Here is a 13,295-nt window from a genome sequence, read left to right as displayed (position 1 = left end):
ATATATATATATATATATATATATATATATATATATATATCCTGTATTTATATATGTATAGCCATTTCCCCAGACTAAATGCTAAGCTAATTATGGTTAGCTACTGGCAGTCGCTTCAAAACATGAATTTAGTGCATAACTTGGAGGACTTTTTCTATATTTCTTGCAAGAAAGCAACTAAATAACAAACATAATAAGATGATAACAACAAAAACGGTAAATCATGTCATCTGGACCCGTTTCTTTAAGTGATAAACATTTTGTCTCGCATTTGGAGGACTTCTTCAGTCTGTGGCCTGCCAACCACATCTGTCCCATACGTAGCCTTCATTGCTGTGTTTCAAGCCAAGCTGCTGTTGGAATCTCAGAAGTAGACTTTAAACACATGCAAACAGGGCCCACCCGTCCAAAACAATCAATCCATTGTCATGTATAACAATCAAATGTTTTAGGTCAGTTTTAAGATAATAAGATGATCTTAAAACTTTCTGTTTTTATTGAGATGATAGTCTAGGCAAAGCAGGAACAAATGCAACTCTAGAGTAAGTCCAGAGTCAGTCTGATGCACAGACGTGTGCCTGAATAAAAACATATTTATGCAGCCTATGAGCATAAGCTACATTTCCTCCTAGTTTTGTTTGCAGCAAGGTGTGGTGCTAAGAAGCAGCTAGCCCGTCAGGTCCTACATGCAGAGCAACATACTTTCTGCTCCTTGTCACGGCTGCTTGACCGACTTGAATTGCTGGTTTTAATCATCACGCAAGAGGCTCTCTGGAAGGTCTGGGAACAGACCTGTTTCACAAGAGTTCCTTTCAGTATCACAAAAAAGGGTTAAATCATGTCACCTGGACAAACTTGTCCATATCTCACAAAAAAGAAATTTGTCTATATGACAAGACTGAACCCTTTTTTGTGATTAATCAACCTGGATGATTGATCTGTCAAACATTTTTCCTTTCAGTATCTTTCGCTGAAGTCTCTCTGTTCTAAAGCTAAATAAATTCACCTGGGCCACCTTCTAAAAACAACAGCCCTGACCCTTTTCACCTTTTCAGTTTGTATTGATTGTTCATGAACTCCAGGTGCTGTGGTTCAGTTTTGATCCATTTAAAGTGAATCAGACCCACCAATGAGCAAGCGAGACAAACATCTGGAAAAGGAAACGTGATGGTTCGTGTTTGGCTTCGCTGATCGCAGGAAGGCGAAACGGTTCATGGAGAGACGATGGAAGGATGTGCGGGTGGGAGACTTTGTGAAGGTGGTTTGCAACGAGATCGTCCCTGCAGACCTCCTTCTCCTCTATTCGTCGGACCCAAACGGTGTGTGCCACATCGAGACGGCCAATCTGGACGGAGAAACCAACTTAAAGCAGAGGACAATCGTGTCTGGACTTTGCACAACGGTGAGGGACTGAGGAATCTGCAATGCCTTTTGTTGTTCTTGTTTTAAATTTTCTGTGGTGGCAGGTTTCTGTATCTTTGTCCTACCTCTTGTTTTCAACGTGCAAATCTTTCTAAGCGAACAGCTGACGTGTTCTGACATTACATCCAGAGCCTGTCATCAAGTCAGAGAGTGGGACGACTGTCAGAAGAACATACCTGTTTGTCCACATACTCCAATGTTTCATATTTAGACTACAGCTGAGTTTCTTGAATGCAAAAATTGCCAAATCATTCATGAAGTTCAGGTTGAGTCGGATGAAAAATGTTTCCAGTCACATGGTGATGAAGTTTCTTATAATTCACCAGGATCGTGGATTTGAACCTGAGAGCTTCAGCAGCACTGTGGTGTGTGAAAAACCCAACAATAACCTGAATCATTTCAAGTGTTATGTGTAAGTATCAAACACCCCGCTAACACGGATCTCCACCCCAAAATTCCTCAGAGCCTTTTAAAACAGCCTGGCAAAATTAATTCAAACCCACTCACAGGAGCTTCCAGTGCTAGCAGACATTATCAGGGCTGTAATAGACTGTAATCGATGTCCTCAGGCACCACAGCTCTAACAGGCGCTCCTCTCCTGCCGTCCATCTATGGTCATAAAGCAAGAGAATTGCTAATGGGGACTACGTCAGCAATAATGAAAATCTAACAAGATCTGACAGTAAAAGGGATTCTCATTCTCTCTTGCTGCAGAGAGAAACCCAATAAGGAGAAGTTGGGCGCTGGCATCGAGAGTTTGCTGCTGCGAGGCTGCACAATGAGAAACACGGACCACACCGTTGGATTTGTGGTGTACGCAGGTATTTTCTCCACTGAGCCACTGCGTTCACCTTGAACTGTTTTAGGAAAATGGATGTACTTCTGGTTTTTGCTTCACCTAGTTGTATGAACTTTCTTACATAGATAAAAAGTTAGCAAAGTTACTGTCGTGGAAAAACGGAGATTCCCAAAACAAACCAAGGTGTATTTCATCAGATTTATGTACAAAGCTTTGGAGAGCAGTCCAACAATTCACAGAACATACAATTACAAGATTACACTCTATCAGTGTTCTCATCCATGTGAAACCCTGACCTGCTCTAACTCTCTGGACTGGACAAATTATAGAATAATCTTCCAGCCCAGGCCTCAGCTCCTGCCCTCCATGTCCGAGTCGTCATCAAAAGGTCCGCTGCAGACAGGAAGGAGTGGATCTGAGTCTAGGACTCTGCCTGAGACACGTCACCATATCATATCAACTCTATCATATCAATATCATATCAATAACACATCAATCAACCCTTGAGGATATCAAAACAACCAGTTCTTTCTGTTCCTCTCTGACTGGTCACAGTAAAAATGATTGCATAGGACCGTTTATCGTTCACAATCACAGTCAATAAATAAGACAGAGTATAATGTCTAAATCTACTTCTTAAGTAGAACACAGATAACACCTGATGAATGCATGAAAATACACATTTGTCTCAACAGTTACAAAGCAGAAAAATGTTTTTCTAACAGACAGCTGCCTGAAATGCCCATTTTTTTTGTAGCTCAGGTTCTTATTCGTATATGTATCCCTCTTAACACATACAGTACATTGCCCCTGTTACATAGCTATGTTCAACAAAGACTGGGCAGCTGCTTTAGATTCGATTAGTTGATCAGTCAGCTCACTAATCAAACCAGACAGGGGCTAGAAGGAGGGAGGCCTCAAGGAGACAGAAGCTAAACAGTGTTTCAGACAAGAATTCTACGTTGAAGGAGTTGAAAGTAAAGAGTTATCATTGCTTTTCATGTACAAGGCAGCCATTTAAGAGTTTGACATTAGGGTTAGTCGGGGTTCTTAAATTTCCTGAACCTAAAATTTTACTTCCAAGAGACGTAACAGATGAATTTCTTTGACCAGGAAGTTGGAAATTCCAACTTTTGAGTAAAAATGGACTGCACCAAAAGTGACCATTTTTTAAATATTTTTTTTACAACAGTTCATTATACTTGAGTTTTTCTTTGTACACGTTTCTATTTATTTATATTTTTTCAGCTAGTGTTACTTTTAAACCATTGTATTTAGTGAAGAGCAGCGCTACCTGTTTTGTATTTTGGTGATTTGAAGCATTTGTTGCTAACATGCTAACATGCTAACATGCGTAAATATTTTTTGTAAGTCATGTACTACATGATCCAAAATTAGGCCATGTTTGAAGATACTGTATGCCCAACAAAGTTAAGTCACGTCCTACGGACATTTTCTTTTTTGTTGAAACATTTCGTCTTTCATCCAAAGGACTTCTTCAGTCCGAGAAACCACAACAAACTCAGTTCCATGAGTGGATTACTCACATAGTGGGCCAATCAATTAATTAAATTCAGTTTCAGTTCAATTTATTAATTCTGTTTTATGGTGATAAGATGGTTTCTGGAGTCAACCCTCTCCCGTGTTGACTTCTCTGAGGAAGCCATAGCCAAAGTGGTATGGAAAGCTACCACTTTGGCTATGGCTGCCTCAGAGGAATCGATGGGAGAGAGGATGGACTCCAGAAACCATCTCATCACCATAAAACTGAATTAATAAATTGAATTGAAATTGAATTGAATTAACTGGTTGGCCCACTATGTGAGTGAGCCACTCATGGGACTGAGTTTGTTGTGGCTCCTCGGTCTGATGAAGTCCTTTGGATGAAAGACGAAACGTTTCAGCAAAAAAGAAACCGTCCGGAGGACCTGACTTAACGTTGATGGACTTTTTTTAACCTGGATTATTGAACATGAACTTTGATGTTTGAAGATGTGATTTAGATTGTTTTGTTCTGTAACTACATGAATACACCACTGTCTTTATGTACTTTTCAAGGTCATGAAACCAAGTCCATGCTCAACAACAGCGGGTCGAGATCCAAGCGCAGCAAACTGGAGCGAAAGCTAAACATAGATGTCTTCTTCTGCGTCATTCTTCTCTTCGCCATGTGTCTCATCGGATCAGTAGGTCAGTAATAAATTGCATCACTTTACGGTGGAGTCACTGCACAAACTGACTCATGTCCATTTATAATTGGCGGCCATTAGAGTTTCAATTAAGAGAGAAAGACTCACTTTTGGCCACAGGCTCAAACGAGCAAAAAGAGGAGTGGGGGGAGCTAGTGTGGTTGCAAAAATATATTTTTTGTCTGCCTGACAGTCAGTGTGAATAATCCTGCTGTTTTCATACACGCAGGTCACTACATATGGCTTGAGTCACTGATTGGTGCACCCCTGTACCTGCTCCCTGACAGCAGAAGCAACAGCCTAGCTAGTTTCCACATGTTCTTCACCATGATCATCCTTCTGCAGGTGACAGTAACGTCAATGATAGGTCTTTGAATACTTTGAATGTTTTGAACTAATGTATTTTTGGCACCTCTGCGGAACTCTTCCCTTCTCACAGATCCTGATACCCATCTCCCTCTACTTGTCCATTGAGCTGGTGAAGATTGGTCAGATCTTCTTCATCATTAATGACATTGACCTGTACGACGAGGAGACAGACAGCCGCATGCAGTGTCGAGCTCTGAACATCACAGAGGACCTCGGGCAGATCGACTACATCTTCTCCGACAAGACGGGCACCCTCACGGAGAACAAGATGGTGTTCCGCCGATGCTCCATCATGGGCACGGAGTTTGCACACAAAGAAAATGGTAAATGAGATGATTCAGGTACACAAGCACCTGATGCACCAAGTCAAACCCAGCTTTTATTGTCTTCTCGAAGATGCATGGGTAATAAAGTGCACGAGGAGACGGCATTCCTCCGGGATTATGATGCCACTCCACCATTAAAATAATCCAGATTTTAAAAAAAGAGTCAAGATCTTATACAGAATAATACAGTATGCACCTCACTCGTACACTGACTGACGAGCTAATTGCTAGTGCAAGAGGGGCCAAGACCAAAGCAGATAGATGCAGATGCTGTTTCGTGTTTATTTCCATCACTGTTAATTTTACATTGCATGATTATTTACGTAGAAGTCAGTGGTTGTTAGCGAGCACAGACACTAGCAGTAGCAGCTGGCTGTAGCACTTCTGGTGCAGCCCAGAGTATTACTTACAAATGTATCACAGTATTTCTGTAATGTTTTGTTTTACTTCAATACTTAGTGCAATGCCTTGTTTTATAAATGCTTTTAATTTTTTTTATTTGTTTTGTAATTAATTTGTTTTTTTTTTCTCTGTGTGTTTCCTAAAATGTGTTATTGATGTTGTGTCCTTTGGTTTGACTTTAGTTCTTAGTGTGACATAAAACATCACAAGCTGTGCAAGTCCAAAAGGACAAAGTAGTTTTAATGTTTAAATTGTCACATGAAGTTGAGTCTCCCTAAACTTTCAGCTTCATCTGTTGGTTTGGACTTATGAAAAAACAAGAACAAACTCTTGTAGATTGTCAGGATGTGCAGCAGAACTGCTGGCATAGCCCTACAGAACCTCACTGACCTGCACAAGGTGAGGTCAGTGAACAAGGCCTGGTTGATTCTGGCAGATCCTGATCATCCACTCCATGGTGAGTTCAGGTTGCTTCCATCTGGACACAGGTATCTGCAGCCCAGATGTAGAAAAAACAGACTGAAAAACTCATTCATCCCTGTAGGGATCAGGCTTCTCAACAAACGCGATGATCTCTGTACTGTTATTTTAATGTCTTAATGTCTTAATGTCTTGTAGTATGGATGTTTTGTGTGCCTACTGACTGTGAAACAAATTGCCCCTTGGGGATAATAAAGATTCTTGAACTTGAAGCCACAGATTGAGTAAAATTCAAGAGCAGGCACCAAGCTAACATATTTTTGAGTCTCCTTGTATATATTTATGTATTTGAAAACTAACAGTAAAGTCTTAATACTCAACATGTATTTTTCATTTTTTGTTTGTTGCAGCCATTCGCCTTGCTGTTCTTGATGAGCCTGAGTCCGAGGAGGAAGTCATCTTCAACCATCGTCTACAGAAGCCTCGGACCAGCTGGTATTTGGAAGCTGAGGACACCAGTCCTGTGGACACACATCAACACGGCTGGAGGAAAAGCAAAGCGGTGGGAATGGCCCAGAGCGATGTGGCCTTCAGCAGTCTACTGGTATGATGACCACTTCAGTCTGGATCTGCCTTATGTCACAGTCATGACTACTGACAACAAATATGTGATTTGAAATCCTACATTACTGAGCAAGAGATAATACAGCTTATAAAGACTTTGAGTCCCATTCAAACCCACCAAGATGGCTGCTCTAGTTTCTCTTTTCACTGCTCTCACTAATTCAAATAAACATAAATCCAAAATTGATTGTTCATTAATTAAGGTTTTGCACAAAAGTCATCTCAGGCTAACTTTAATTTATGACTTCTTGTGTATATAGTAGTGTGTTTTTTAAAGGGTGTACATATTTTTATAGTAGAAATACATTTTTCTATTTCAAATTAAATGATTTGTCTCAGACTGTCTCTTTGTTTACACAAATCTGACTCATCCCCGAGTCGAAGGCCTCATGGTCCCAGTCCCTGCCGCAGATGGTCAAGCTGCTAGGTGTCAGCGATGGCTCAGCGTTGCCCATGTGTCTGTGACAGGACATATGGTCACACCGAGTACCACTTGGCACAGATCATCGATGTTACATCAGCTGTAAATGTGCACTATAGATATGCAGCACTGTTGTGATATACAGTACAGTAACTGTCTATTTTTGTGCAGGGAGCCCAGAGATGCTGAGTCTGAGACAGAAAAGGCCTGCAGAGAGCCCAATTTTATTCCCTCACATGCTGCGTCTCAAGCAGAGCAGAATGATTGCAGAGATAAAAACATCCTCCCATCCTGCTTGTCCTTCGTTTACCCCTACATTTTGAAAAGGACAAACAAAAAGTTAAAGCCATAAAACTTTCTCTGATTAAGTCAGCTTATAGGGGAACCTTTTTTGTGTGGGTGAAACGGAGTCTGTGCACAGACATTCAGTATTTAATTAACAAACTGATTAACTTCTGCTTCATCAGGAAACTGAGGTGATTCCAGACCAGAACCTGGTCCAGCAGATTAGCCGAGCGGAGAGCAGCAGCCGCAGAGGCGGCAGCCGGAAGATAGATCCTTACCTGGACTTCTTTCTGGCTCTCACCATTTGCAACACGGTGGTGGTTTCCATGACAACAGCTCGGAGACGGAGGGTGAGTTTACTGTGAGAAGAGACTGGAGATGAAGAGGGAAAAATATGGCTGAAATATTTGTCCTCTTAAAACTTGCAGCAGCTCCGTAAATCTACTTGAACCTATAAATTTACGTTCTTCTAAAATAAATCTTTTTTTTCCTTTTGAAGTTTTAGTTAAAGGTAAGAGATTAGATGCTTTTTGACAAAGCTGTCAGTGATGGGTTTAGCTCATGATAAAGCAGAATCAGAATCAGCTTTATTGTCATTGCACTGAATCACAACAAAATTACATTTCAGTACAGCGTGTCCAAGTAAAACACAAACCAACAGACATGGGGAGACGGAGGTGTCTGAGGCTGTGGCCTCGTGGGAGGCGAGGCGCTGCCCTTTTCATTTAACTCAGAAAAGAGAAACACAAGGGAAGAGAATGTATAAATAGCATATTTCACACTGTGTCCTAGATGGGACACAGTGTGAAAGTTGAAAAAAAAAAGCCTCAGCACAGAAATAGCAGCATATTGATGACATTACAATATATATGCATGAGTAAGTCTGACAAAGGTGGTGAGTTTGTCTGTGGACATTGCCGGATAGTCCCCATAGTCCTAATAAGAGATGAAGCCATGTCTATCAGCCGGCTCAGCTCTGACACAGGTCCACAGATGTCCTTGGGAAGGGAGCGGGTAGGCGGTGGTGGGGGGGGGGGGGGGGGGGGGGCAGAGCTTCTTGTTCACATAACATCCAGGAGAGTTTGAGATAGTTGGCCATGTCAAGGTTGACACAGGGGAGCCAGATTCAGGTAACAACAGTTATTTTGGGTCAGGCTGACTCTGCTTGATTTCTGTCTGCCTTAGAGTTCCACTGGTATGGCTCAATGGCGACTTTAAACAGCCAAATTTTTTTGTGATCAACACCGCCGGGCCGAGCTTGTAGCTTCTCCAAGGCTGATTTGTTCTCGCCAGCAAGTTTCAGGAGCTGCAAGTGGCCTGCGATTCTCAGAGTCTGAGTGCTCACCGCACGGCACATTCCATTACACAAGCTGGGCAGCCTCACGATGGCCAGAACAGCTGCCGACGTTTTTCGCATTTGTCGATAAAATGGGTCAATTTGTTTTGATTTTACATTATACTGAATATGCCTTCTCTATGTTTACATTTACTTTTAGGCGAGTGTGTTTCAACGCTTCTCCCAGACAACTAACCCTTTGGAAGTATTATCCAGTCTGGCAAAAAAAGCCAGTTTATTCATCCAAGGCAAATCCGGTAGAAACCGCACCCAGTCCCAGGACTCAGTCGTAGACTCTGTAAGGATGGAGAGCACTACAGACACCTATGGCCTGCCTCAGAGCGACAGGCCTGCAGCAGCAGCAGCCACAGTGGGGTCAGAGGATCTGTACTACGAAGCAGAGAGTCCAGACGAGGCTGCCTTGGTGTACGCAGCCAGGGCATACGGGTTCATCCTGCTGGCTCGCACCCCTAACAGTGTAACTGTGAGGCTCCCATCTGGACAAGTCCTAGACTTTGAGGTGCTGGACAGCTTGACCTTTGACTCTAACAGGAAGAGAATGTCTGTGATGGTGCGACACCCAATCACCAAAGAATGTGTGCTATACACTAAAGGTGCGGATTACGCCATCATGGAGCTGCTTGGAACGCCATACGCAGGTAACTACTGGTGAAAGTAAACCTAGACTAAATTAGTGCTAATTTAATAAATTATTTGTGCTGAAAGGTCAGACAGGAGATAATATTTGCTCTGTGCAAAAGTTTTTAACCAGCCCTAATGATGTGATTGCCTCACATTATTGTTTTCCTCTTTGTTGTTTCTTCTTCTTTCTTTCTTAATATTTTTTGGTAATCTAACTTCCATCCATCCATCCATCTTTTATCTTTATCCGCTTCTTCCTTTCTGGATCGTGGGGGTCACTGGTGCCCATGTCCAGCCATCACTGTGCGAGAGGTGGGGGAAAACCCTGGACAGGTCACAAGTGCATCACAACTTTATCATAACTTTATTTAACATAACACAACATAACAACATAACACAACTTTATTTATAATTATATGGTTTATACCGGGCAGCACGGTGGCGCAACTGGTAGAGCTGCTGCCTCTCAGTGAGAAGGTCCCTGGTTCAAACCCCGGTCCAGGGGCCTTTCTGGGTGGAGTTTGCATGTTCTCTCCGTGCATGCGTGGGTTTTCTCCGGGTGCTCCGGTTTCCTCCCACAGACCAAAAACATGCATGTTAGGCTGATTGGTAACTCTAAATTGTCCCTAGGTGTGAGTGAGAGAGTGAATGATTGTTTGTCTCGTTTGTCTCTATGTGGCCCTGTGATGGACTTGCGACCCGTCCAGGGTGTACCCCGCCCCTCGCACAGTGATTGCTGGACATGGGCACCAGCGACCCCCGTGACCCAAAATGGAACAAACGGGTAAAGAAAATGGATGGATGGATGGTTTATACCCATTCACACATCAAAATGTTCAGCTCACTTGGAAGACTGGTGCTGTGACTTTTGGTTTTTGTAACCTTTATTTTTTTTTTTTTTTGAATATTTAACTTTCAAACATTTTCCCCTTAGAAATACATTTTCTGTTTCAACATGATCAAAAACATTTATCTCTTGGAAATCTGCTTCAGTATACTTGCTTTATTTTTGTCTTTCTGAGGCTCAGTTGGATTAACCTGTATAAATAAAGACTGAATGAACTTTTGGCTTATAGCTAGCCTTTTGCTTTCTTCACTTTTAGCTAGCCTTTTACCACTTTTAGCTAATGTTTTGCTACTTTTAGCTACTATTTGGCTTCTTTGAACAGTCAGACTTTCTTTTAATGTTTTCAAAGTGGTCTTGTTCAGTAACTCCTTAGGGTTTTAAAAAGTTTTTGTTTTGGCTTTAACTCAGGGCTTAATTTTATAAACCAATTGATGCTCGAACACAAGTAGTGGGCGGGGGCAGGTCTGGGGGTCCTCCCTCAGAAAATTTGGAATAAAGTAGATGTGATTTCCTGCATTTTGATGTATTTTAATTGGTTGTTAAACATCTATGTTTACCTACATTTCTAGGCCTTAGGAAGCATTGTATTCCTCTCCACCTCTATATGGATGACAGCCGGATTTATCTGCCTCTGCTCAGACACTCACCTGAGTTCCTTGATGAGATTTAGGCTTGGATTCTTTTAAATTTTCTAAATTTCAACGAGGAAAACAAGAAGTGATGGTTTTGGTCATATTTCAGCTTCTGCTTCTTCACGTCTTGTTCTCTTGTTCAGTACATCGTCAACTTAATTTTGATTTAAAGGTCAAAATTGATGCTAATCCTAGATTTGACAACCAGCTAAAGGCTGCTCATTCAAAGCAGCTGGCCAAGGTAAAGATTTTGCCACCGCTATTTTAAAGCACTGATCCACACCTGTAGTACAACCTGGCTAGATTACTGTAACACTGTATGTTGGAGTTAGTGTGTCTGTTGTTGCTCATTGAAAACTAATGATGCAAAATGCTGCAGCACATCCTTTAACTGGCACAAGAAAATTGAACCACATCACACCTGTTTTAAAACCTCTACACTGATAATTCATTTTAGAACCTATTTCAAAATATTTTTTAGTTTATAAATCTTTAAATGGTTATACAGTACCCCACTTTAATTGGGACGGCTGTGGCTAAGTGCTTAGAGCAGTCGTCCTCCAATGCAAGAGTTGGGGGTTCGATTCCACCAACAGTCACATGCCGAAGTGTCCCTGGGCAAGATACTGAAACACCTCATTACCTCCGATGTGTGTCCCATCGGTGTATGAATGTGATAAAGTACTGATTAGTCTCTGTACAGATCTAGTAGAGTGCTGTATGAATGGGTAAATGAGGACACAGATTGTGTTATAAAGCACTTTGAGTATCTTGATAAGATAGAAAGGTGCTATACAGTATAAGTACAGTCCATTTAACATTTATTCTCTTTGAGCTGCTACGCACTTACCTACCTGCCCACTCTCCAGGTCAGCCAGTCAGCTGCTCCTGACTGGACCAAAAACTGGGTGTAAGCTCAGAGACTAATGTGCTTTTGTGATAATGAGGTCAAAACTTTTGCCTTTTTATGTTAGACAAAGATCTTCTTCAGCTGCTTTTAAATGTTCGCTTAAAACTCATTTTTATTCCTTGGCTTTTGAAACTCGTTAGATGTTAATTTTACGTTTTTATTCCTGTTTTACCTTTTTGACTGAATGAATGAGTTTACTTGGTTTACTGGATTGCACTGCAAAGCACTTTGTTCCTTTGAGGAGTTCTAAAGGGCTTTATAAATAAAAGCTAAATTGAAAACAAAGCTGAAACTCAAAGAAAAACTTTAAAAGAACTTCACAAAACCCAAGGAAATGTACAAGAAAGTCTATCTTCTAGGAAGCAATATAAAAAGAAGTAATTACGTCAGATTTTTGCATTGTACCTGGTCCCATCATATTTAAAATGGACACAGTCTGAATAGATGTGTGTTATTTTACCGGCAGAACACCTGGGACAGAATCAGAAAAACATGGCATCAGATACTCAACGTCACCTTGACTGCTACGCTAAGGAGGGCCTCCGCACTCTGTGCATCGCAAAGAAGGTATGATCTCATCAGTCTGAAACGTCAGTCCTGCAGACCAAGATGTTGGTTTCATCCTGCGTTTCTTCTTCTGTGGCAGGTTGTGAGTGAAGACGATTACAGAAGCTGGTTAGTGGACAGAAAGAGTGCTCAGGCTGCTATAGACCACAAGGAGGAGCTCATCATGGACACAGCTGTGCAGATGGAGACCAACCTCACCCTGCTAGGTAACGCACATTATCCCCTCCACTTGAATTGCAGATAATGAGATCTGTGTGTGAACTCTGCCTGTCTTGGGGTGCTCGTCCTCCTGCAGGGGCAACGGGAATCGAGGACCGTCTGCAGGAGAACGTCCCAGACACCACTGTGGCTCTACGAGAGGCAGGGATCCATGTGTGGGTGCTGACAGGTGACAAGACCGAGACGGCCGTCAACATCGGCTATGCCTGCAGGCTACTGGAGGAGGACGACCTGTTGATTAACATGAGCTGTAAAAGCAAGGTGAGGAGGCAGATGTTTGCCTCACCGAACACTGTTTGCAAGGCTGCCTTTTTATTGCAACAAGAAACATTTAAAAGAACATTGCTGAATTATTACGCAGCATTTTAATGAGAGTTGCATGTGGAAAAGTTATGTTCTTGCGTTTTATGGTCTGGATGCTGAACTAAGTGCATTATTAGTGCTTAGTGTATATTTAGTTGATGTTTTTCTTAGTTCATATCTTAGATCTTATTACTGTTTTTATTTTATATTTTATTGTTGGATGTAACTGGGACCCTGTGTACATAATTTTGTTCCACCACATGTACCACATGGCATGACAAATGACAAATAAAGAACCTTGAATCCTTATTAGTGTTTAAAGCAAAAAAAAAAAAAAGAATTATATGTCATATAAATATTTAGTAGAAAAGTAAACAATTAAGAGTAACACAAAGTTTGTTTTCTCAGTCATCCAGGTATATAACAACAAAAAAGGTTGAATCATGTCATCTGGACTTCGTTTTTTTGTTAAAAAGAAACGTTTCGCCCCTCATCCAAGAGGCTTCGTCAGTCTGAGGCCTAGCCATCTGGTATTACCCAGAAGCCACCCTGACTCTTGTGTTTCAAGCCTGCCTCAGATAC

At 41.6% G+C, this 13,295-nt stretch overlaps 1 protein-coding gene across 1 annotated transcript in view; it reads left to right on the top strand.

Annotated features, from left to right (window-relative positions):
• The window catches only part of atp10b (ATPase phospholipid transporting 10B), a 27,798-nt gene that overhangs the window by 3,535 nt on the left and 10,968 nt on the right, over window positions 1-13,295 (top strand). The window contains exons 2-13 of the mRNA XM_037675065.1: window positions 1,198-1,402; window positions 1,749-1,834; window positions 2,137-2,243; window positions 4,280-4,411; window positions 4,640-4,755; window positions 4,850-5,102; window positions 6,338-6,531; window positions 7,440-7,607; window positions 8,754-9,252; window positions 12,091-12,191; window positions 12,271-12,397; window positions 12,487-12,685. Coding sequence (XP_037530993.1) covers window positions 1,198-1,402; window positions 1,749-1,834; window positions 2,137-2,243; window positions 4,280-4,411; window positions 4,640-4,755; window positions 4,850-5,102; window positions 6,338-6,531; window positions 7,440-7,607; window positions 8,754-9,252; window positions 12,091-12,191; window positions 12,271-12,397; window positions 12,487-12,685 — 2,187 coding nt within the window. The remainder of the gene's footprint in view (window positions 1-1,197; window positions 1,403-1,748; window positions 1,835-2,136; window positions 2,244-4,279; window positions 4,412-4,639; window positions 4,756-4,849; window positions 5,103-6,337; window positions 6,532-7,439; window positions 7,608-8,753; window positions 9,253-12,090; window positions 12,192-12,270; window positions 12,398-12,486; window positions 12,686-13,295) is intronic.

Source organism: Nematolebias whitei, chromosome 4 (genome assembly GCF_014905685.2).
Source record: "Nematolebias whitei isolate Nwh7 chromosome 4, NemWhi1, whole genome shotgun sequence".
Lineage (NCBI taxonomy): Eukaryota > Metazoa > Chordata > Actinopteri > Cyprinodontiformes > Rivulidae > Nematolebias > Nematolebias whitei.
The sequence above is the reverse complement of the archived record's forward strand: the minus strand, read 5'-3'. Positions and strand labels throughout refer to the sequence as shown.